The sequence below is a fragment of the Tetrao urogallus genome (assembly GCF_951394365.1).
Source record: "Tetrao urogallus genome assembly, chromosome: 22".
Classification (NCBI taxonomy): Eukaryota; Metazoa; Chordata; class Aves; order Galliformes; family Phasianidae; genus Tetrao; species Tetrao urogallus.
The window spans coordinates 3,006,339-3,030,801 of record NC_136835.1 but is presented as its reverse complement, the minus strand read 5'-3'; the positions used below and the strand labels follow the sequence as shown (position 1 = coordinate 3,030,801).

The 24,463-nt window shown below is 50.1% G+C and overlaps 1 protein-coding gene across 1 annotated transcript in view; it reads right to left on the bottom strand.

The window, feature by feature from the left end:
* GRIK4 (glutamate ionotropic receptor kainate type subunit 4) overlaps positions 1-24,463 on the bottom strand; it is a gene marked incomplete at both ends in the record, with an annotated part of 88,537 nt that overhangs the window by 42,207 nt on the left and 21,867 nt on the right. The window contains 4 exons of the mRNA XM_079545796.1: positions 180-358; positions 3,172-3,337; positions 5,903-6,000; positions 11,064-11,228. Of these exons, the coding sequence (XP_079401922.1) occupies positions 180-358; positions 3,172-3,337; positions 5,903-6,000; positions 11,064-11,228 (608 nt within the window). The remainder of the gene's footprint in view (positions 1-179; positions 359-3,171; positions 3,338-5,902; positions 6,001-11,063; positions 11,229-24,463) is intronic.

Sequence of the window (24,463 nt, the reverse complement as noted above, 5' to 3'; positions counted from 1 at the left end):
GCCCTGAAAAGAACAAGCAAATTATCTTCCCTAGAAACTCCACCAGTGGCAATTCTCCTCTCAGCAGAAAGCGCTTCCAGTGAACTGTTGTGCTCCATTATCACACAACACCTGCATGTGCACGTTCATGCACTCTCGGACGTTGCCCAATGGAAGCAGCAGCATTTGCAGGCACCCACCTTCTGCAGGATGGTGTGGGACATGGAGGCGTTGGCGTGGACAATGATGGTGGCTGTTTTGTCATCTCTGATCTCTTTGAGGAGAGGCGTGGGGTCCCGGCTGTCATCCAGCATCCGGACTGAGAGCGTGTCCTTAGAAATGAGGAACTGCCGAAGCAACTTCTCTAGGTTTAAAAGGCCTTCGTATCACAGGGAGAGGATAAAAATAAAAATAAAAATTAGACGCCTTGACATTTTACACCCGGTTCCAGAAGCACCTGCAGACAGCTCTGGGAAGGCTGCAGGTTGGCCCTGGGAGAACTGCAGGATGAGGTCAGGCTTCCCCATGCCTAACCAGGCATCCTAAGCCCCACTTGGGTCAACCCAGGCCACAGCCTCCCCCCTTCCCCCACTGCTGGCTGAGGCTTCTCCTGGTCAGGGCTCCTTCCAGGCTCTTTTTGATATCTAACAAGGCCTCCTGCTGTGGCTTTTCTTATTGAAGAAAGACTATTTGATAGATTCTGGCTCTTCTAGGTAGCTGCTGGTTTTCCTCAGGAAATAACCTCCTCTGTCAACTTTGATTGACCAGAGAGCACGAGATTTAATCATTGGCAAAACACAGGCAGCACACGTGGTCATAGAGTGCAAAAGAAGGAGTGAAGCTGGGGTGAAGGAGGCTGGAAAAGCAGGGCTGGGAGCAGAACCCGAGCTTGGCTGACGTGAGGTCAGAACCAGACATGGGATGGAGACTGGAGAAAACACACAGAGCAACGTGATTAGCACGAGTCCTGCTTCCAGGGACTGCCAGTGCCTCACAAAGGGAACAAAGCGGTGTTAAAAGGCAAAGATCTGAGATGAACAGCCTCCCCTTCACAGCGAGAGGCTGCCAGCAAGCTGTGCATTGAACTCTTCACAGTGCATTTGCCTCTTGCATTTTATCCAACTCCGGTAGGAACTCAGCAACTGCACAACAGCAGTGGCGCAGACCTCACCTGAGCACTGCTCAGCATGCTGGTTTCAAGTGATCAGTGAATTGGATTCTTTGATTTGCTTTTCATCTCACTCCACACCTTGCAAGGATCAGCCAGGCTGCTGTGCATAGTAGTCTGGTGGACACTTTGCTTGCAACTTGTCCCAGCAAGACATGAAGAGAAGTCAGGAACTGGGCAGAGCCAGGTCCCGGGGGCTGCTGTGTGACACCGAGTAACAAATCTGCCTTTGCACCACAGGCTTGTCTGCTCACCAGCTCTGCTCGTGGGGTTTGTGCTGCTGTAATCCTTCACCCTCGTGGTCAGTTCCTATTTCTGCGCTCTGATCTTACAGAGCTGCTCTTATGATGACCACCCACCCCAGTAATGGTTGCCTTTTCAGGTCAAGGATTCTGTAGAATCCCACAGACCTTCCAGGCTGGGACCTCAGAGCAATTCACAAACAAGCTTATTATTCCACACCACAGAGAAACTGAGTCACGTAATCTTCTTCTAGTCACCACCGTGTTCCACTTACACTGGCCTAACTCCATTGACTTTGAGGTCATATTTTCCTTCCACCGGAAGAAATGACAATCAGCCCACAGAAGAAGGATGTGACTTCTTCCATTGACAGCACGAGCGTGACAGGATAGGACCCAGGAGTCCCATCACGCAGCCCCATACTTAAACCACAACAGCTACGACTTTCCCTCCTGGGATCTAAATAACAACATCCTTCAAAACAAGATTTCCTCACTGATGAGCAGACAGCTCATATGCTCCCCTTATTAGCCTCCAGGGAACCTTCTGAAAGCCCTGAGTGCCTCGGGTTAGTTGTCTAAAGCACTGTGCTTAGGAGCAGTGCTTGCCTTAAGGGAAGACGAGGGCTTGTGCTCCTACACAAAGCTGAATCAGGCCCTTCTTGCACTCAGTAACAGTCAGAGCATGGTGTGCCTCAGTCCTAGCTAAATGTAACTCAAGAGACTATTTGCATTATTTTCACTGCATAATTTTGGGTCAGGTCCACCGCAAGGGTAGATCTGAGCATGCCTGCTGAAGGCAACCTAATGACTTACAAACACTCGGGATGTCATCTCCCCAGGGTGCATAAAGCACAAGGAGAAGGCAAACACTATGCTGTTCCTTCTGACTCTGTGTGGAGGTCTGCCACAGCAGTGTGTCACTGGCACAGCTGTGGGGTGAAGTTTGCCCAAGCCTGCTCAGGAAGGATTCTGCCTTTCCTACAAGCTCAGCCCCCCACCTGACACTGCAGAGCTCTCGCCTGTGTCCCAAAGCTCCCTCTGGTCCCACGTGCCTTCACAAAGCCTCTCTTCTTAGGCTGGTTTGGATGCTTAACTCTAGAGCTAATGAATCTGGCTGCAGGGGAGCAAAAGAAAAGTAGTTTGGGGTACTACACACCAGCTACCTGCCCGCTGCCTTACAAGAACATAGCACACGCTTCAAGCAGTAGGATGCAGAGCCCGCTCCTGCCATGTGAGAGTTATGCAGAGCTAAAATGGGCTCACTGAGGTGAACACTCCAGCATCCAGATGCACAATTACCAGCAGATGTATGGCTGCAGAGCCCAAGAGGGTGTGCAATGTAGTGACTATTAATCAAGTCCTGCTTTTAGGCCACCAACTGCACGTGGGTTTGGGAGAGATATATTTCAAAAAGTGATGCTTGCCTAAAATAATCTCCAGAAACAAGCTTAAGCCTTTTTTTTTTCCCCTTCCATTTCAAAAACCCATCTGTGCAAGCAAAACGCTCTTCAGATTGTCAAACAGAAGGCAGACGAGCCTCTTCCCCATCCCCATTCCTCCTCCAACAAACAGCTCCGTGGGGCAGCAAGGTGGGACGACTGCCCTGCAGGGCTGCTCTGCACAAAGAGGCCCCACTATACAAAACCCCCAAGTAGCACAGCCTCCAGCTGCCATGCACCAATCACCCTGCTCTTCCTGCAGCAAGCACCGAGCACGCAGAGAGAAACAAAAAGGCAACCAGGAGCAGAAGGGCCTCTACCCATCCTGGGAATAACTTACATTCAGCTTTGGCACAGATGAGGCAGGCAGTGGTGCAGTTAAAGAAGTTGAGGATTCCTGCCACGGCCACACTGATGTCAGTGTTGCTGGGATGGAGGTTGAGGGTGGTGAAGCGCTGGAGCTGCAGCTTCAGGAACTCTTCCGGTGCCACTCTGAAATGAGGAACCTAAGTAGGGAAGAGAAAGAAGGAAACAGAATTAAGAGAATAGGAATAAAAACAAGTAGATTTACCATAAAGGACCTTTGGTGTGAAATGCACAGCATGCAGAAAGTGAAATATCCCAATAAAACTGCAGAAGCGTCACTGAAGTGAGGAGAGGAGGGCGGGATCTGTGCAATAGCAGAGGGAAATAATTATCACAGCAACAAGAAGCTGCGGGAAGGAGTAGATCAGGAAAAGTCTTGCTGAGCCACTCAGAGAAAGGCAATGGGGTTTGTGATTACAGCACAGGAAACCATTCTGGATGAGTTCAATGTAATTAGTCTGGGTACTAATTGTAGTCAGGCCCACCCTTCATTTTGGGCTCGCTGCCTGGGTGGATACGGAGGATGCTGTCAGGCAGTTGTACAGCCCGTGCTGCTCTGTGCTGCCCATCCACCTCTGCCTGCAGTCCCCATGTGCCACCAGGTAATTAGGAAAGATGAAGGGAGGAACAAGATGACCCTGCTCTGGTAAGGCTCAGGAGAGAGTGGAACAGCTGTGGCAGCCAGAAGCTTTGGGCCTTTTTGATCAGCAGAGGCAACAGGTGGTCATGCAGCACACAAGCTCCAGTCGAGCCATGGCCCTGAGCTCTAATAACGTTTATCATTAATAAAGCAGAGCAGGAGCACAATGCTGCCTGACCTGAGCCCTGCTGTAACCCTGCAACGCAGGAATCTGGGCACCAGGGTTCAGCCAAGCAATGACAGATAATGGCATTTTCCTTTTGCAGAGTGAATTATCTGGAAGATACTGAAGATAGAAAGGGAAACATCTGCTTCTGTTTCATTAGAGGACTGTCAAGTCCTGTTTTCTTCCATTATTAGCACTTCCAGAGACCATCATCCGTGCCTCCGATCTCTCTCCACTTGGGAAAGGCCATTAGTATGTTGTGATGGCTGCTGTACTGACAGCATAAACCGTTCGGTTAGCGACAGGAAAGTTAAGGAGCAATAAGCTGCTCTCTGCCTTGACTTCACCCTGCAGCCCTCATCCCAGGCTCTGCTGCAGGGAGAGCAGCAGCCTGAAAGCAAATTCCTGTAAGCAGAGCAGACAGGGCAGCTCCAGCACCAGCCTGCTGATGACTCCTGGGAGCCAGATGGAGCCTGAGGCTTGCAGCAACGGCCGCTAACAGGGATGCAGCCACCACCTTGTGCTCAGCCCCGAGCCACCCCTCTTTCCCCAGGGCTCGGTCTCCTGCTCCACTCCTCCCTGTGCAGGAAGAAATGAAATGTGGAAGGAAAGGCAGGAGATGCAATGCAGGTGCACCTGCCAGCTTCCTCACGAGCTCCAGGTGAGCACAAGGCCAGGCACCCTCCAGCAGGTGCGCCAGCAGCATAACCAGGATGCTCTTTCCATCACCTGGCAGAGTTCTGGAAGCACAACGTCTCTGGCTGTTTGCTATATTGCATTTAACACAACAGCACCAAGTGATGTTCCTGTGATATAAATCATAGGGAGTTTCTGCAGGTTTACATCACTAGGAGGGCAGCTGGGATCAAGCTCAAGAATCAAATACCTTAGAAGTGTACTAGCACTCACCTTTCATTTCTGAAAAAGAGACTTAGATCAGAGACTCAGTTTGAATGTGAATTTTAGGGGAAAAACACTTGCAATCTGTTACTGCAGAGCTGCCTTTACCTGGAATGGAGCACATGCCTGGGACGTTTAACTGCAAGAAGCACTACAAAATACACTCCAGAGACTCATCATGCTGTAGCCCAGAGCACCAGCACTCACAGGCCTCCTCTATCTCCTCAACACTTCTGATTCTCATGGAACAAAGGACAGCACTCATTTGTGAATGCAAGTTATTTCCAGCACTCAGTTCAGGCACTCCCCTCGCTTGGAGGCTCCAGAGAGCATTCACTGAGTGGCTCAGATGTTATCTGGCTTTAAAGGGATGAACTATGAGAAGGGAACTCAATTTCTTCTCCCGTGAGCAGAGCTGGATCAGTCTAAGACAGTTCAAGGCTTATAAAATACTAAATCAGGCACGTAGTCTGGACACAGCTACGAATTGCTTGCATCAGTGCAGCAGCAGCAAACAGAGAGGAGAGCAGCCTTCCAAAGGGATTCCAGGGTCTTTGCAGCCCTGTCAGCAGAGACATGGCTCACACTGGTGCTGCACGTGAGGGAAGCTGAAGGAAAAGGTGACAGAGATGAAAGCAAGGACAAGGGAGGCAGAAATGAGAGAGGAAATGGAAAGAGAAGAAGCTGCAAGAGTGCGAGCAATAAGGGAAGAGGTGATAAACCAAGCTGTCAGCTCTGATCATTAGGAGGCACAGCGGATCACAGGGAGCACTGTGCAGCAAACAGATGACTCCAGCAAGGCACCTCTGCCAGAGATGCCCTGGAGTGCTGCAGGCAGGTCGCTGCCCCCAGCTAAGGCAGGCAGCATCCCTGCTGCTGGGATACAGGGACAGGGGGCACAGGATAGAGGGCACGTGGAGCTGCAGAGGGTTTGGGGAGCGTGAAGGAAAGGAGGGGGGTATGGCATAGAGCCACCCAACATGGGACGTGTCCACTCACCTCTTTCTCCCCACAGATATTGCTGATAATGGAACTGGAGGCCGGGCTGGAGGAAGGCCCCAGGACGCCCACCACCCCTTTGGGAAGGATCTGGCACACTGTGGGCACAGAGAGAAGAAATTGCGTTAGAATTCGCCCTGTTCCAACTGACAGAGATGCCAGCAGCACCTGCTTCACTCTGCTATATGTATACACAACATACTTATTCCCTGCCTTCCCTCAAATCCGTCTGCTCCCTCTGACACCCAGCCCCTGACACCATCCTTCCCCAGCATCTCCGTACTCCATCTCAGCCCTCCCCACATCCCATATCCTCCTCTCCAGCTCAGAACAAGGGTCTCTCTCTCAGAACTTTCCCATTTCCAGGCTCACCTACTGCACTCCAAGGGCGATGCTAAGCAAAGTTTATGGAAGGCACTAAATGCAGCAGTGACCCAGCTACAAAGCACGATCCAGCAGCAAACAAACTTGTCTGAATTTCTTCCCTCATCTTCTGCAGAGCTCAGTGGCAATAATAAGGAATCACATTACTGTTTTTCATTTCTGTTTTTTTCTAGCAGCAGTTAATCTTCTGGCTCCACGCCACCAAGGTTAGCAGGACAATAAAAAGGCCCTGACAAAATGAAGGAGTTAAATCTCTTTCCTCAAGCTGCCCGGGTTAAACCGCAACCTTTTGTCCTTTTAATTCCCAGCACAAATTCAGCTGAATGGAATTCCCCCAACGGCCCCAGCTGCAATCCCTGCCACTGCATCACCCAGAATTGCAGCTTCAGAGTGCTTGGCAGCACATTTTCCTGTAAAAGCTAAACCAACGACTCCAAAAGCTGAGAAGATACTGCTTCTTTGGTACTGCACTGCTGGTCCGCCTCAGAGCGGTTCTTCCTCCAGGCTGACATGCTGGACAAGATTTTGTAGTGGCTGTAGAAAGTTAGATAGGTTCAACGGCTGGGAAAAGATACTGGGAAACTTCAAACCAGGACACGTGTTTTGTAGCAAAGAGAATTTATCACCAGGACTGCCACACTGCAGAACAGAGCAGGTTTTCTGTCAATTTCAGGCCTCAAGACTGGATGTGAGACGGGAGCTCATCATGTGCTCAGGATTTTCTGAACCAGCACTCAGCAAGAGAACTGCTGCAGCTGTTTTCTGCAGGAGATCAGATCACTGAGGTGGCATTAGATGTCAGAAGTCTTCATGGCCTCATGGCTGGGATACGGAGCCACAAGCTGAGGATTTCATTTGTCACTCTGATGACTTCCCACAGAATCACAGAATGGATTGGAAGTGACTCTTAAAGGCCACCCGGTCCCACTCCCTGCAACGAACAGGGACACCACAGCTCCATCAAGTGCTCAGAGCCCCATCCCCTGACCCTGAGTGTCTCCAGCAATGGGGCACCGCTGCCCTGACTTCCTACAGAAGTGCCAACGACATGCAAACACCTTCTCTGGGGTTTTCCTTCCCCCCGTGCTCTCTCTCCCTCCACCATCTCAATCTCCTACAGCACACAGAACAACACTTTTCTGTGGCATCTTCAAAGGAACGCAGCGCTCACTTTTTCTCCCTGCTTAAAATTTCATGAGCGCTTATCCCTCTTCAACAAAATCCTTTCAGATGAGAACCCCAGCGACCCGCAAGCCCTGCGTGCTGTCTCAGCAACATGCACAGCCCCGCTGGGTGCGCTGCAATTCAGTGCTTGGGCAGAAGGGGATGAGTGCTGCTCAACCACAGGTCATCAGGGCCAGAGTCCTGGGACGGATTTGGCTGTGGGTGCAGGACAAAGTTTGGCGAGCACTTGTCTTCTCATCTCGCCCGTTGAGAACAAAAATCAGGTTAAGTAGCCATGGCAATGGAGTTGCAACAACTGCCAGAAGAAAAAGAACCCGCTCAGCCCTCCGAGGCCGAGGCGTTCAGTAGAATTAAAGGAAATGAATGGAAACAAAGTGGAGATGCCCAAGGCAAAGGCCTCGGCTGCACTGGGAGAGCTCTTGTAATCCAAACACATTTCCCATTTCAAACATCACCTGATGCTGTTAGCCTCCCCAGGGAGACCAGGCAGAACCCTGCTGCCGTGCAGCACTCAGACACATCCATCCAAGATCCTGCCTGGTCTTCGTGGATCAAACAACTCAAAACCCCACTGGACACTGGGCACCAAGATGACTTCTTGTGCACGTGAAAGCTGAAAGCCATCCACGTGGGTGCAATTCCACCCTCCCTGAGCATTACTCGTTTCCTGTGCTTTTCCACGGTCAAAGATCAACGTGTGCACACACACACCCATCTGGTCACAGCCACCTCGGGGGGCTCAGGGCACTCCAGAAGCATTTACCCAAAGTCTCCCTGAACAAATCCTGGCTGTGTGCAGAGCACAGCATCTCCCTCCCTGCACTGATCCGGAGGCTCGCAATGGCACGTACAGACTTCTGCTTCTAATTGAAAATAAACGAGCAGGGAAGGCATGCGATTACCTCAACATTTCTATGATTGCAAAACATATCAGAGGATCACGAATGGCCTCTCATACAAAAAATGCCAACTGCATACACAGGCGATGCTATAGAGCACCATTCATCCATCCTACCAGCAACCTGCAGCCAGTCCCACAGCTGGAACTGCCTTAGAGGTGAAATCCAACAGGATCACACATCTGCTGGGATCAGCACATCTGGGTGGACATGGAAACACTGGTGTGAATACACAGAACTAAGAACCACCTGGTTGCTCGCTAAATGCTGACCTGCCCCCAGGATCATAGAATCACTGGAAAAGATCACTGAAGATCATCAAGTCCGACCATAAAGACGTTTGGATAAACAATGGAATGATGCTTAGAAGATGAATGCTGGCTGCTCTGCCTGGGCACTGAAAGCAACAGGGTGTTTTAGATAAAGACACGTTTAACGAGCTGGTTTGGGTCTCCATAAAAGGAGCTGAAACGTCAAACAGAGACTGCAAGCAAGCTTTGCTTCTAATGGGAAAACAGCTTTCACTACAAACTCGTTTCAAAACAGAGGACTTTACGGATGTCACCGATGGGAACAGTCAGTGTTTGTCTTCATTCACATCCAAAACTGAAATAGCAAACCATGCATGAATGCGATTAAGACTGACTCATGCTGTACCTGCTGCAGGGAGCATGATGCTGCAGTCCCTCACACTGAGATGCACTGAGTCAGTCCAGGGAACAGGGAAGGGAAATGGCTCAGTGCTACGCTAAAAGCCTTTCTCACAGCCCTAATTGCACACAGGATCACTGATGGGACGTCATAGCTTCGCTCCTGGAGTGGTCAGCAAGGCATGCAGGCTGTGACAGTCAGGGATGAGCTCAGGGGGTGAGATTGGAGAACAGTATGATTAAATAGCTAACTGCTCTGCAGTCACAGGTTGACACATCTAAACTGCTTTCATTAACGTGACGTGTGCTAACGAACATCAGCAGCACGTTAAAGCTGTGAGGTTGGATATTGGAGAGCCATGGAAGTCCTGAAATCTCCACTAAGGGAAGGGACTCTGCTCCGCCAGCAGTATAAATCAGGAGTAACTCCTGTGACATTAATAGCAGAGTCACACAGAATCCAGATTTTTCTTGTTGTAAGAAACGCTCCAAGATGTTTTTCCCTCTGAAAGAAAGGCAAATAACGTTGCAAAATTCTGTGAATTCTCACTTTACCAAAATCAAATTGTTTTGCTCCGCTTTCTACTCCTTACGCACTTTAATCAAAGTAAAGAAAACAAAGAAAATCACCTCGAGGTAGAAATTCAAAATGGAAAATTGCCTCTTCCTCGTTTATCCCATTACCCACCTTCTCCCCAAACACCACGCTCGCTGCAAACAATCATTTCTTGCAGAATACTTCCCCTCAGCACACGGGTATTCTTCTGCTTGAAAAACACACCGACAGAGCAGTCCCTGAGCGATGGCACAAAGCAATCCGGCTGCTGCTTCCCGCAATCCCTCAGCCAAGAGAATCGCAACACCGTGATGAGCAAGAAAGGGAGAAGAATGGACTCCTTCAAAGGCACAGCGGGGTATGGCAAGCTGGCAGTGCTCTGCTTTCCTAAGGGGGTGCTGGGATGGCTTTGGGGGCAAACTGCAGACAGCCTGGAGAACACAGACCATCCCCATCCCTCCTGCAATCCTACAGGTGACCCCGCAGCGAGACGGGGTCTGAGCAGATGGGAAACCGACACAAAGAGACGAGGGATCCGAAAGGATGGAGGGCTGCTTGCTTTAAGCAGTGCTGCATGTGGCGGTTCCACCCAGGCTGCCTCGCAGGCTCTATAAATAGGCGCACAGGTACTTGCTGAAATGCACTTTATTAACTGAATGTGTCTATAAATAATGCAAACACTAATTGAGGAAATGGAAGCGCAGCCTTCCCGGGATGCTCTGCGGATACACAGCCCCGGAACCAAGAGCTGCAGGGAAACACATCTAAAATCCCTGTTATTTAAATGATTCCTCCAGCATTTCCAAGACCACTGGTTATTAAAAAACACACAGCCCTCTTCTGAACTCAATGTTGTCTCACAACTGATCCTAAAAGGAAGTTATCGTATCCCAAAGCATTTTTCCCTCTTAAGGAAGAAGCTACTACAGATCCTTGTGGCTTTGTCACTCCCAGTTGCTCTGTGGGATGGAATCCATCGAGGATGCTTTACTCATCATTGTGCTATTAACACATCGAGCATCGCCAGGATCACCGACTGCAACGACCTGCTTGCATGGAGGGATGTTACTGCAACATGGGAGGCGGCTGCTATTCAGAAATAGCTCTTTCCAATCCACAGGACTTCAAACACCACTTGAAAATTCCATTTTGTGTAAACAAATCCACTGCCAATCTACAGCACCGAGAAAGCCATCATGTTAGCTGACACATGGCGTTCCGCAGGGCTTTAAAAATAACTTAATTGCACGGAACTTGCCCAGAGTCTCTTATTTGCACGCCATCAAGGAGCATCACCTCCCGTATCATTGCTTCTGCTTATTGACACGCAGATTAAAGAAAATAACTCGTCCCAGGCTGCTGAGCCAAGAGACGGCAATGCTGGTGGGGGACCTGGCGCCAAGCCTATAGCAGAACAACACTCCTCAGCCTGAGCAGCAGCGGGTGGCAGAGCCCCGTGGGGCAGGAGAGCCCTGCAGGGTACTCACTGGTTTCCGCCGTCTCATACTCGCTGTCCCGCAGCAGCTCAAAGATGTCCACCTCCACCTTGGCCTTCCCCAGGCGCTCGGGCGCACGGTTGATGCGATTCTTGGCCAGGGTGATGGAGAGCCGCTCCCCCCGGCTGCACTCCATGGGGTCATCCAGGATGGCGGCTGCGGGGGCAGAGCACAGTCGTTAGGCTTGGTGGGGCTCCCCACATCCCATCGCCTCCCCAAACCCCGCACTGCAGCAGCAGCACCGCGCTCCTGCCACGTCCTCCCTCCCGCAGCTTCGCCCACCTCCAGCTCTCGCCAGACAAGTGGGTGTGAAGTCTGCAGCAGCGCTGTGCTACTCACGTTGTGCTGCCCATGCTGCAGCCCTCCTGGAGCACGGCAACCAGCTGCGCCCTGCAGCACCCGCCTGAATGCTGCCCCCCATCCCAGCACGCAAATAATGAAACAACATCCCCAAACAGCCTCATTTTATTCATGAGGAAGCGTTGGTACGGTGCCGAAATCAGCGCTGATAGCGGGAGTATTTCGGGAAGCACGTGGGCAGCCGTGGGTGGGAAGGGACAAATATTTTTCAAACAGAAAGCACTCGACTCCTGAACTCAGCTCCTGGGCCCACCCACTGAAAGCTGCGTTAGGCAGAGGGAGATGGAGAGTGGGATTATTTTTATTTCCGTGACGGAAGGCAAAAAGCGATCGGAGCCGAGCGTAAATCGCAGCGCTGGCACTGCCCCCACAGCTCCGGGTACGGGGGGGTTTCCTCCAGGACACTGCTTTTCCCTATGGGCTGTGCTTAGAAAGGCTCCCATGGCCTCGTCCTCTTCCTAACATCACTCCAAAGGGAGCAAATGCCATTCAGAAGTGTGAACAAAGCATGGATTAGTGGGGCTCTGCTGGTCTGTGTGCATGCTAACGCCTTGAATTGTACCAGTGCTGTTTTCTCCCCATTTTCTTCTTACCCTTCTTTACCCAGCTCTGCATTTTTCAAACTTGGGAGCACGCAGAGCTCATTAGAAAATGCAGGAGGGACTGCAGCACAGCCATAGGTAAAAGGAAAACCATTTGCCTTGTGGGGACAGACGTTACCTGGACTCCAGGATGGCATCTGAGCAGTCCTGTTATCCAGACGACTTAAGGGACAGCTAAGAAATTCACCCTTCTGCACCAGAAAACAAACCTCATGGATGGTGGCCAGGTACCAGCAATGCTGGCGAAGCCCACACCAACCCAACTGCAGCCCAGTGCCTCTCTCCCTGTTTTTATGGGAACAGGGCCGAACTAAGAGCCCAGAGAGGATGCAGCGATGCTTCTCATGGAGGACACGCAGACGTCTGGGTGAGCACCACGTAACACCTCCGCTATCTGCAGAGCTGGGGCCGTTCATCTTGGCCTCATTATGCAGAAAGATTGTGCTTTTCCTCTGAGGCCGGGAGCACGGATGGCCAGAGTTCAGATGTTGATACGGTCGGTGACCATTTCCAATTACAAAGAAGCTGGGAAAGGAAGGTGCCCCAGCAAGCGGCTCGCTTTCCAGGAAAGGGTAAAGCAAAGCTCTCGTGCTGCCGAGCATCGCAATGCCTCCAGCTGCCAGGAGCTGACCCAGCAGAACGGAGGGGAGCGGCGTCAGCGCTCTCGCACTCATTATTCTGCACTTTAGAGGCTCAGAAATCACAACGCCGGACGACGCCTCCAAGCACACGCTTCAATCACCAGTTTCTAAAGCTCCCTTCAACGAATGCATAGTTAAATGTATTTTAAAACCGAAAGAGTCGAAAACTGAAGCGTTTCAAATAATTTCCCCAGGTCACCGAAGCACAAATGTTTGCACAACGATACGACGTCTCTATTCAGGTTGTTATTGGGTTGTGGAGGTGGGGTTTTTTTCAGTTTTCCTTTTGGAAAATATGGAAAATTCCTTTTACGATGAAAAAAAACCCCACCCAACCTATTCAGTTCTGGTTGGATCTGAGCTTCGTAGCTCACATTGAGGGCAAACCCCACAGTGCCACCATGGATGGTGGCAGCACCCCGACCCACTGACCCCATGGCAGCGCTCGGTCACTTTGGGAGCCTGGTTAGTGTTAACTAGACCTTAAACCAGTCCCCAGCATGGACTGGGTAACGAGATGAAGCTCATCTTTATGCATTAGACCTCGCAGTTGGAAAAGGTCGTTTAAAGTTTGAAAAAGGTTGGTTTTAAAACTTCATGTCTTGGGACGCAGCACATCTAATAGCGGCATCATTAAGTATGAACGAAAATCTTTACATAAATTCCCTTTCATCTACTCCTGTCTATTAAATATGGGAAGCGGCATCAAGTACGTCTTTAATCCTGGAAAACTTACAGCAAAGTCTTTGAACTTCGTTGGCCTCAAAAATCACTTCTCTGTTCCCCGTCATAATAACATCCCCAAATCTCGACCGCCTTCTCTATGAATGATGGGGAAAATACTGGGAGGATGGGAGGAGCAGAGGGGATGGCGATGGATGCCTGATGAGGGCGGTGGGATCCCACAGGGATGGGGAAGCAGCCCCAGGTGGGGGCAGTGGGGAGTGAGGTGCTGAGATCTCCTGGGAGGAGATGGCTGGAGATGTCTTATCCCATGGGATGTTCCAATCCTGATGGATAAATTTCCTTGTTACACTAACAATTCCTATTCTCGATCACATGCACAGGTTTTCTTTGCAGCTAACACAAAGCCCACCAACGCCAGAGGCTGTAGATCAGAAGAGTTTGTTGCTTTGGACAGGCACTGAAAGTAGCCAGGTTACAGTTGCCCAGGATTCAAGCATGAGCAACTTCTCAATTATAAACCCCATCAAGCACAGATTTCAAATTAAACACTCCAAATGAAGGACTGAACAAGAACCAGAAGAAGGAAAGTGTTACTGGGTGTTACACACAGGCGGTGCCCTCTGAGAGCAGATCCATCACCTCTCCCACCACTCACCTGCCCTGTCCCCAGCCCTCAGGGGCACACGGGCAGCAGAGGGGCAATGAAGCAGCAATGCAATTCCTTAGCCCCACAGCATGGGCATGCTTGGCTGCCCTGCTGGGTGTGAACAGCACCGGGCTGTGGCATCTCATTGCCCTTCAGCAGAGCGCAGCACAATGAGAGGCCGATGCTCTCCTCTCGCCGTAAGGATTCTCTCCAGGAGGACGAAGGACACGCGTTCTGCTGAGCAGCTCAGCCCCACTCCTCAGCACAGAGCTGATGGCGGACAGGCAGTGCTGTCAGCAGTGCTCTCAGCGATGCAGACAGCTGTCTTCTGCAGCCAGGCTCTGACACAGCAGCTCGCCCTATCAGATGCAGCAGCCAGCTCACAGACACCCAGATCCAGGCTCTCCCCCCCTCAGCTGGCTCTCAAGCAGTGCTACAGGAGCACAGAGCTTCCTTCCCCCGGTGCAGCAGCGCTCCGTCCATCGCCCACCAGCACCCAACGAAGCGTCATTCATGGGGCAGCTCCATGGGGCAGATGTTACGAGGAGCTTTGAGCGCTGCCACAGCAACCTGCGCTCAGCTGACCTTTCCCTGTTAACTTCATTAAGCGTGGTTACATTTCCTCAGATGCTTTTCACGCCATTAAGATGTAAAGCAATGCTCAGAAACACAGCTGCCTCCTCGCTCTGGTTCAGCAAAGCCCTGGCTTGGCACAGCCCACAGCCTGCCCCTCCGAGGCAAAAAGCCACAAAGTCACCTACAGGATTTCTCAGGTCTCTCTTCTGACAGGTTAAAATCACACCCCCAGTCTGCCCCACTTGATACTGCAAGCACAGACTTCAAGCTCTCCATATTCTGTTCCCATCAACCAGACACACACCCAGCCCAGTCCCAAACCCATGAACCTCCAGACCCAAACTGACCATTGACAGCCACAGAACGGCCACGTTTTGCTCTGCTCAGCACCAACCCTTCAGCTGCAGCTACAAGGAGCGATAAGGAATGTGCAGATTCCCCATCATGGGATGCCAAGCCCGGCTCCAGCATTGGAATGGGTGGGATTATGTTTCTGTTATCAGCTCTGAAGTGCTGCTTAAAAACAAAATCAGGAGTCGTCAATACGCTGCCCCTGAAAGGAAGGAGGATCTCACTGAGGAATAAGGAAAACTAAAACCATAAACTCTCTCCTTCACAGACAAAGGGACCTGATAACGTCTGTCTGATCGGGGGACCAGAGGGCTATTTATTGCTCTTGGCCAACACTGGAAATCTGCATTTAAATGGAGCTTCCCTCTCATTTCTGCTATCCAGAGAGAGTGAATTCAAGAGAGAAGGGGAAGAGAGATGTGATAAAAACAGCTCAGGGCTTTAGTTCCCCCTGCTTGAAATGCAGCCTCTATTCTCTTCTTTAATAATTGCTTTGTGTACACAATATCAGAATGGCATTCTGTAGGACGGCAGCTTCCTGCAAGACAGATGCTGCTCTCTTTTCCCTTTCCCAGCGTGGGGAGAGTTCGCTTTGCATCCCAGCTGGCACTGTCCCTCACAGGGTGGATCTCCTCTCCTTCTGCACTTTATTGAGGAGATGGGAGCAGAGGGATGAGGATGGGGATGAAATGGAAATGCCATATCCAGATGTGAAGCTCTCCTCTTGCACAGGAGCACGGCAGCACACTGAGCCCCTGGCAAAGCACCCAGTGCTCCTGCTGGCTTCTGCAGAGTCAGGTTGGAGGCACGTGCAGCTGTGGATAAAGTCCTGAGCTGCGGATTCCAATCATGCCTTTGTGCCCTGCTAAGTCCTGTTTAATCCCTCAAAAAGCCTGTCAAGAGACTTCCCACCAACCGGGGAGAAAAAAACAGGGAGAAGTAAAGATGAGTGATTTCACCTTCCTGAGGCGTAGGTGAGGCTGGGGATGAACAGTCGTGGGGGGGTGGGGATGCTGGAGGCTGTGGGTGGGTCAGGTGGAAGCACCACCAGGATGGGCTCCAACCTCCATGGGCACCCATTTCCTCCACATCTTTCCAACCAGTCTGCCACACAATTCCAGCTCCTGGATGGACATTTCCCCATACCCACACACAATTGCTAGTAGTGCCTACATTTTGTTGCCTTAGGAAACCAGCCCAAAACCACTGACGTTTGGAACGTGGTTTTCTGCCTGTCTTCTGCTTCAGTAACGCCAAGCTGAGCTGTGCTTCAAGAAGAAGAATTTCAGCCCATTTTTGTGGTCCCCAGTGACCAGCTGCAGCTGTGGTTTTCAGGAGGAGAGCAATGGGAAGCCCTGCTGGGGCCAGCACGCTCAGCAAGCCCAGGAAAGGAGAAAGATCTTAATTAAGTCAGTGGAGAGCATCAATACAAGAAAAACAACCACACAACCCCCAGGTGCCACTGCCAGGCGAACCGAAAGAACGACAAAGGAAGAAACAACGTGTAAAATCCTAAGCTTAAATATATAAAGAAAATAATAATAATAAATCCAACAAACAAATGGGAAAAATCCACCCGGATTTACGGCTATCGTCACAGAGAGATGGCAACGCACACCGTGGCCATGGGACTCTGTGGGACAGAGGCTGCAGACCCCCCAATGACACAGGATGCTTTCCTGGTCACGTACACACCATAAAGCATGTCCTGTACCTACAGACAGATCATCACAGCAGCACAGGGCTCCGTCCCGGGGGTGGCAGCTGTATTTCAGTGGCAGCCAAGGCTATTCCAGTGTGCACACAGCTCTGCAGCACTCTGGGATTTACTGATTGACAGTGACGGAAGGAGAGCAACATTTCCAACACTGACATTTTGTGGATAGAGCCATTTCTCCAATCTCCAGCACGCTTTGGGATGACAGGGAGTTGAGGTCCCCCTAAAGCCAATGGATTTCCATTCATAGCAGCGAGGTGTGGACAAGGCCCTTCATGAGCATTCTCCTGTTAACCCTTCCTGGGATCTTTGTACTGTCAGTTTCCTCTTTTTTTCTGCATCTTCCTCATTTGTAGGACGCTGGGTTTTTGGCAGTGCTTTCTGATTTCTCCCCAGTTGGCAAGCATGAGTGCACTGCAGAGGATGCACAGCTCAGACCCAATGCTGGAGCACAAAAGTGCCAGCCTTAGCCCTGGCCTCCCCCAGCCAGCTGATTAACACTCATTAACGGCATACAGTGGGACAGCAAACAGCCTTGGATGGAACCCCAACACCAAAGTGAGAACCAGAAAAAAAAACTGCACTAGCTGGAGATCTGGGGTTTTGCTTTCACCAGTATGGAGAACTCGTAGACATTTTGCACCAGTTCTACTCCTGTTACAAACCATTACCCACTGCTGCTGTTACAAATCTCTAAGACATATATCCAAGGACAAGGACCCACCACGCTAGGTGCAGATATCAGACATGACAGTGCCTTTAAAGACAGCAGACAGACAAATGATGGGTGTGATGACTTTCATTCTCTTGTGATGGATGGAGAACAGAGGCACCAAGAGATAAACTGTCTCCCCAAGGTTTTGCAAGACCACACGGCAAATAATCACAGTTAATGTGCCAGAAGACTTCAGAAGCTCTTCCCTAGCACCTTTTTATTTAGTGCCATCGCAACTTGGCACTTCTGCTTCAATGCACAGGCTTCCAAATGCATTGCTACAGCCAAGTGAGTGCTGTTAGAGGAGCTTCTGGGAGAGGGAAGCTCCAGGAGAAAGGGGCACGTTAAGAGGAACGTGTGAAGATAAGGAGCAGGGTCAGGGGCTGGCCTGAGCCTGGATGGAAGACACAAACTGCTCAGATGTCGGCGTGCAGGTGAGCAAGGGAAGAGGGCAGCCTGTAAGCAGGAGATGATCACAGAAACGGGCAATAGTGGGAAAAGGCAGCACTGGAGACCTCACCCCGACTGCAGACGGCCCAGATGCATTAAGCTCCATGGAAGAACTCAATCCAATTACAACACGACACTGGAGCCCTTCAGGAGAGTTTTCATCTCTTTGTTTTACTGTCGAAAAAACAACTTTTCCTGCTGAGTCACAGCGAAATGAGATGCTAAAGAGCTGCCACACCAGATGTGGAAGCCCTTCAGATCCAATTTCCATCAATCTACACAGACTCTATTTATTTATTTTTTGCCACTCAGCCCTTGCCAATTTAATAGGTTACTTTAATGTCTTCCTGCCTTTCCCCTCTGGTGTGCTCTGCTCAGTGCATTTTCCTCCTGGCTTCTGGATAGGAGAACCAGCCAGGGATTCTCTTTCCCTGTACTCCGACAGCTTTCCCTCCCTATGCATCCCTTTTAAGAGCAAACTGCTGCTTCACCTAATGTTTGCTTGCTAAGAAAATTAGATATGTCAATGCAAAACTGCTTTTTCTCTCTGCTCGTGCATAGCATCTCCTGCCTGGCCCCACATCAGCACCAGTGCCCACAGAACCACTGACTCAGGATACCCCATGAAGCCAACAACCACAGCCAAGCATGCTTTGAAGAGGCCAAGAAGCACGTGGATATGCAAGAGGTTCAACCAAACAGAGATCTGCAGGTAACGTGCATCAGTTACAGCGCCTTTAACTCTCATGTGGATGCTCTCATTCAGAAAAAAGCAACTCCACTTTGTTGCAAGATTATTTGTTGAGACCTACGGAGACCTGAGGTTTCTGAGCCTGGAGAGGAGCACACTATTTCCTGCTGGAGACCTTATGTGGGGTGACAAGAGCTGCCTGGAGAACCACAACAGGAAATAACCACAATATCCTTTAACATTACTCAATATACCCCAAAGAATCTCCGAGGTTTCCATACACTGCTCTTCAGCTGTAGGAAAAGACAACTTTTAGGCAAACATCTTCTGCTTTTGGCTTGGGAACTCATTACAGATTCCCCTGCATCTGTGCAGCACGGAAAAGTTTTAAACACGATGCACAGAAGCAGGAAAGGGTGAAGGAAGGAAGGAATTGAAAAGGCAAAGATAAAGCAGAGCTGCACAGGCTGAACGAAACCAGACCCAGCAAATTCTTAGTAAGCAAACGACAGAAACCCAACGGCAAGGCTGCCCAGCTTCCCAGCAGATGTGATGGAAGCAGCCCCATGCTAACAAAGGAGCAGAAGGATATCACCACCCAACTGTGGGTCATGGATGAGACGCACCAGCACCAGCCACACTCATCTTGTAAAGCAGAGTGAATTACATCCCCTGCAGTTCGTTATGATGCTTCTTAGAGAGGGTGCTGAATTAGTTACATTAACGCAGCAAGGAGCTGGATCAGGTTCCCAGTGATAAGCTTAATTAAACAACAGAGTTATCCATAGGCTGTGGTTTACGTTATAAATAAGCAACATTCATGTTGATTAATTAAATCAAGTCATGGTTCAGATCATTAAATCCTCCTACTTCTAACCATCTTAGTGAGGAGCTGAACCCTACACGACATCTCGACATCAGCCATGGCCTGGAACAGGGGCAGAGCTGAAGGGAAAACCCCAGTCCTAATGAAACCCAGGGCAAAACTTCACCTTGTGAAACTCAACACGACTGACCCCTTCTTTCCCCACTGTGTATCAGTGATGCTGTGATGGGACCCACCTGACACGTCCACCAATGAGCCCAATCCAACGGACCCATCCAATCCTGCAAGAATGATGATCAGCCCCCTTTCAGCTCTCCCAGCCTTTTGCTGTTTTTCTTAACACAATCTGACCAGATTGAGAACTGACTAATAACAATAATAATAAAACAAACCTCATTTACAACCAGCTGCAGGATTGGAGCTATTTCCTCCATCTATTCACTATCCCAGAAATTGCCTTTTAAATGGATAACAACGATTGTGAGGGTCCAGTTATTACCTTGAAACCTCACATTTTGATACATCCAATGTTGTTCTCTTCTATAAATAACAGTTATTACTGTAAAGTGATTTTTTCCCCCCTCTGTATTTCCCAAGAGTTCCTGCAGGAGATGGCAAAGAAAATGGGTTCCATTAATACCACACTTAGGCCCTGTTGCTTTTATACTTTAACTCCCATCATTAATCTTCTAATGTGTCTTTAAACAAATGTCATTTATCCCACAACTCTCTGGCAGCTCTCCCTCCCTGTTTTCTCCCATCCCTTTCCCACTATCCTGCACTGCAAAATGGGAGCTCTTCCTCCCCTGACTCATCAGTGGGTGTTGTGCTCCTGCCAGGCAGGGAGAAGCATCTCAGCTCTTTTGCAGGCAGTTTGCTGGCAATTACAAGAGAAACAGGAGAGCCCACCATCAGGAAATGCACATCTGAAGGAGCTGTGCTGGGAGGATGGCTGTGCTCCCCGGGGCCCTGCAAGAAGGATCACAGGATGACTTTGCCATGCACTAACCCTGGGTGCAGCTGACGGAGCTGGTCCTTGGGCAGGCTCTGAGCACAGGAAAACGTTGCTTCTGGCATGCAGCATCCTCCTTTGAGCACACTACAAATGCAATTGCCAGATGCCACTCTTATCTGATTTGACGACGATAAACAAGGCTGCTCTTTTCATTACACAGTCACAGGCCAACCAAGCGTGCACCTATTGCTCAGGTCCCTTTGGAACAGCCCATAGCCCTGGTGACACGTGTGGCAGGACCCCATTCACCATCTGCCAGCAGTGAGAGGAGCTTATTGCCATAAAGCCCTGTTCAAAGAGGAGTTCATGGGCACAAATCCAGGAGATACGCTGCGTCCTGCTTGCAAGGTCTGTGATAAGACACAGCACCCACAAAGCCTTCCCCTCCCCATCCTCACCCGCAAGGAATAATTAGCGATGGCCCCTCATCAAGCAGCCCCTCCATACACTGCTGCAACAGTGGTGGACCCCCCACTAAAAGATTCATTATCATAAACGGGTTAACAGCAAAACCAAGCCACAAGGAACATCACCTTTGTAGGTTGCTCACCTTACAGTCACCAATCTTCCCTTGTAGCTATCAGCCCCGGCACCAGAAATAGCAAAGATTAATGTCTCGAGTTACCTTGTGTAACTTCTGGACATTTGGACTTGTCTGTTTTCTCTTCCTCCTGAGAGTTATGACATTCCTCCTACCCTTTCTCAGCTACAGCCTCTTCATTATCATTTGTCAAGTCCAATTAACATGTGCAGCAGCATGCAGGAAGACCATTTGTGAGGCCTCTTGACAGCAGCCTGCACCTTGGAGAAGCACAGGCAGCCCTGGCACATGGCCCCTCCCCAGGGACCCTCCCAGGGACATCACGGTGCACAACACATACCCTACAGCATCTGCCTTTGGTGATGGTGGAGGACGTTTTGCATGCTGCAGAACATCCACCTGACTGCTTTTTGACCCCACAAACCCATGATCTCAGAGACGTATCGTCTGGATACCAATCAGTCAATGGGTTTTGCAGGGATCTCGAGGGTTATTGAGTGTGTGAGCAGCAAGCAGGGCGTCTCACGGCTCGCCGTGGCTTCAGGATGGATTAACCCAAGGGTGGAGAGGTCAATGACACATCTGTGTGCTGCTCCAGCTCTTCAAACAGGGCTTAATGACAGTAAGATGTGCCGAGACCTGACGCTAAGCTCCTGCCAAGCACTGTGGATAACAACTATTTTCCATTTATGCAGTTGACCCCAGTTCTTGCTCGTATCAAACCATCAATCCAACTGCAAACCACCGCTCTACCATCCTGCTATCCACCCTGCTGATGGGGTTTTGCCTTACACCAAACTTCAGTGGCCCATCCCAGCCTTCACGAGCCCTCCAAATTCAACATGCCTCTCCCCCCAAAAATGTGCGGCCCTGTTTCTTGTGTTCTCAACTAAGCAGTTCATGAGGAAACTGCATAGAGCAAAATCAACAGGAAATTAAGGCCGCGTGCCACTGACTCTCTCCTACTTTAAACAAGAGAAAACATATAGAAAATTATAGCCCCAAATATTTTCCTTAATAAGAGTGGCAGGAAATGACAAAGAAGAGAAGTGTGAAGGACACCATTGATCCACCACTGATCCAACCCCATGAGTGCGTTAATGACCACCGATATCGTTTGGCATCGAGTAACAGCCCACGGTCACCAGGGAATGGCTTGTTGTACAATCAGTTCTGACTCTGTCACTTATGCAGGAGGTCACTTTTTGCTGTTCCTTTAATGGACTACTTTGCTGCAAGGTCGTTTCCTGTGTCATTACTTCCACTAGAAAAAAGGTCATATTAAAAAATAAAGAAAAGAAAAAGAGAGGCAGACTCAGGTGCATTTTTGTTGGCATGAAAACCTGACATTTTTCAGGTCAAAAATGGCTCATTTCAAACCATGAAAAAAGGTTATAATTTCTGATGAAAACAAGCCCAAAAGTAGTTTTGTAGTTTTTTCCAAAGGCACACAGTTTGCCCTCGTTGCATTGGAAGCTCTGAAATGCCCATTTTGTTCCGTGTGTCCGTATTTTTGTAGGAGCTGCTGTGATCCAGATGAGAATTATGGGATGCTACCACAGTACAGCAGATAACGTTTACTATCTCAACCTACAGCCATCACTCGGACATCGCTTTATTTTTTCCTATAACCAAAATGTAATGCAAACACGTGAGTAAACATGAATAACACATGAGATGAGTACGAACTTCTTTACCATCAACCAACTGATGGGATGCCAGCCCTACCAAGAGCACCAAAGTCCCCTCCCTTTGCTCACAGAGCTCAGAGGCAGCAGCCCCACCTCCCCTCTGCCCAGAGCTCCATCCTATTTTCCTCCTACACACCCTGCATTTCCCACCTCTGATATTACAAACCACCACACACCTAGGCTGAAGAGATTTGCCAATACCCATGGCTCAGCATTCAGAGCTTCAATTAAACCAATTAGCATCCCCATCCCTGGCTAATATTGCAGAGCATGGAGATGTTGTACCATCCAAGTAGCCTGCATGTCCAGATGGTCACTGGAGGTGCCTGGACTGCCATCCCATCCCATTGGGCCCATTTCAATGGCACCAGCCCTGTCTGTCTGCCTGGAGGAGAACTGGGCCAGCTGGGCTGGTGGGGCTTCCTGCCTTCTGGCATCAATGGGAGAAACACAGCTCCCCAGTTCCTAACATCAGCTGAAAAGGGAGGAGAAGGACTGGAAAGGGGAAAGCATGATGGGCTCTACCATCATGAACGCATAGAAGCTCTTCATTTCCTCGAATGGTAACAAAGGAAGGGATGCTCAGAGCAGTGATGGCTGTAAGTCCCTTTGAGATCCCCTATTAGCCTCCTCGTGTCATTTCCCTGTCTGAACGAGAGCAGATAACTGTTCTCACCCACCCCGAGCCCAACCTGTCGGCAGCACTCCCCTCATTCCATACCTCCGTGTTCAACACATGTGGGCACACACTGACTGCAGCACAGCTATTAAAAACAGAGGAACCACCAACACCAAGACTCTTGCCCATACAAGCACAGAAAGCATTCATAAAGGAGCTCATTATTAGGAAGAAGACGGGAAGAACCTTGCAAGGCGAGGAACCCCGAGTGGTTCTGCACAAAGCAGCCTGGAAATGGCAGCATCGTTCCCTCCTGACATGACATCACCTCAGTGAAGTTTTCCTACTGAGGTAACCCAGAGCTGGCACAGCGTGGTGACAGATGGAAGGAGCCCGGGGGAAGGATGGGGCTTTCCTGACTGAGTTACGTGCAGCAATTGGTTGGGCTTTCTTTCCTCCTGCACTTCATGCTTCTGATGGGGTCAGAGGGAGAGGAGAAAGCCCGGATTCTGATTCAGATTTTGCACATCAGAGGGGAAACAGACAGATTGAACAAGCGATGGGAGCAGCTAAGTGGGAAACTGCGCCTTTTCTCACCTCCAGCCCTGCTCCTTTATTTTCTTTAAAATTACTGCATTAATGTAATCTTTTTAGGAAAAGGGAAGGGAAGGGAAGGGAAGGGAAGGGAAGGGAAGGGAAGGGAAGGGAAGGGAAGGGAAGGGAAGGGAAGGGAAGGGAAGGGAAGGGAAGGGAAGGGAAGGGAAGGGAAGGGAAGGGAAGGGAAGGGAAGGGAAGGGAAGGGAAGGGAAGGGAAGGGAAGGGAAGGGAAGGGAAGGGAAGGGAAGGGAAGGGAAGGGAAGGGAAGGGAAGGGAAGGGAAGGGAAGGGAAGGGAAGGGAAGGGAAGGGAAGGGAAGGGAAGGGAAGGGAAGGGAAGGGAAGGGAAGGGAAGGGAAGGGAAGGGAAGGGAAGGGAAGGGAAGGGAAGGGAAGGGAAGGGAAGGGAAGGGAAGGGAAGGGAAGGGAAGGGAAGGGAAGGGAAGGGAAGGGAAGGGAAGGGAAGGGAAGGGAAGGGAAGGGAAGGGAAGGAAAGGAAAGGAAAGGAAAGGAAAGGAAAGGAAAGGAAAGGAAAGGAAAGGAAAGGAAAGGAAAGGAAAGGAAAGGAAAGGAAAGGAAAGGAAAGGAAAGGAAAGGAAGGTAGCTCTTTCACATCTCTGAGAGCCGTGCTCTGCTGGTTTCTACCCGCAGGCTGTATGTCAGGAAACA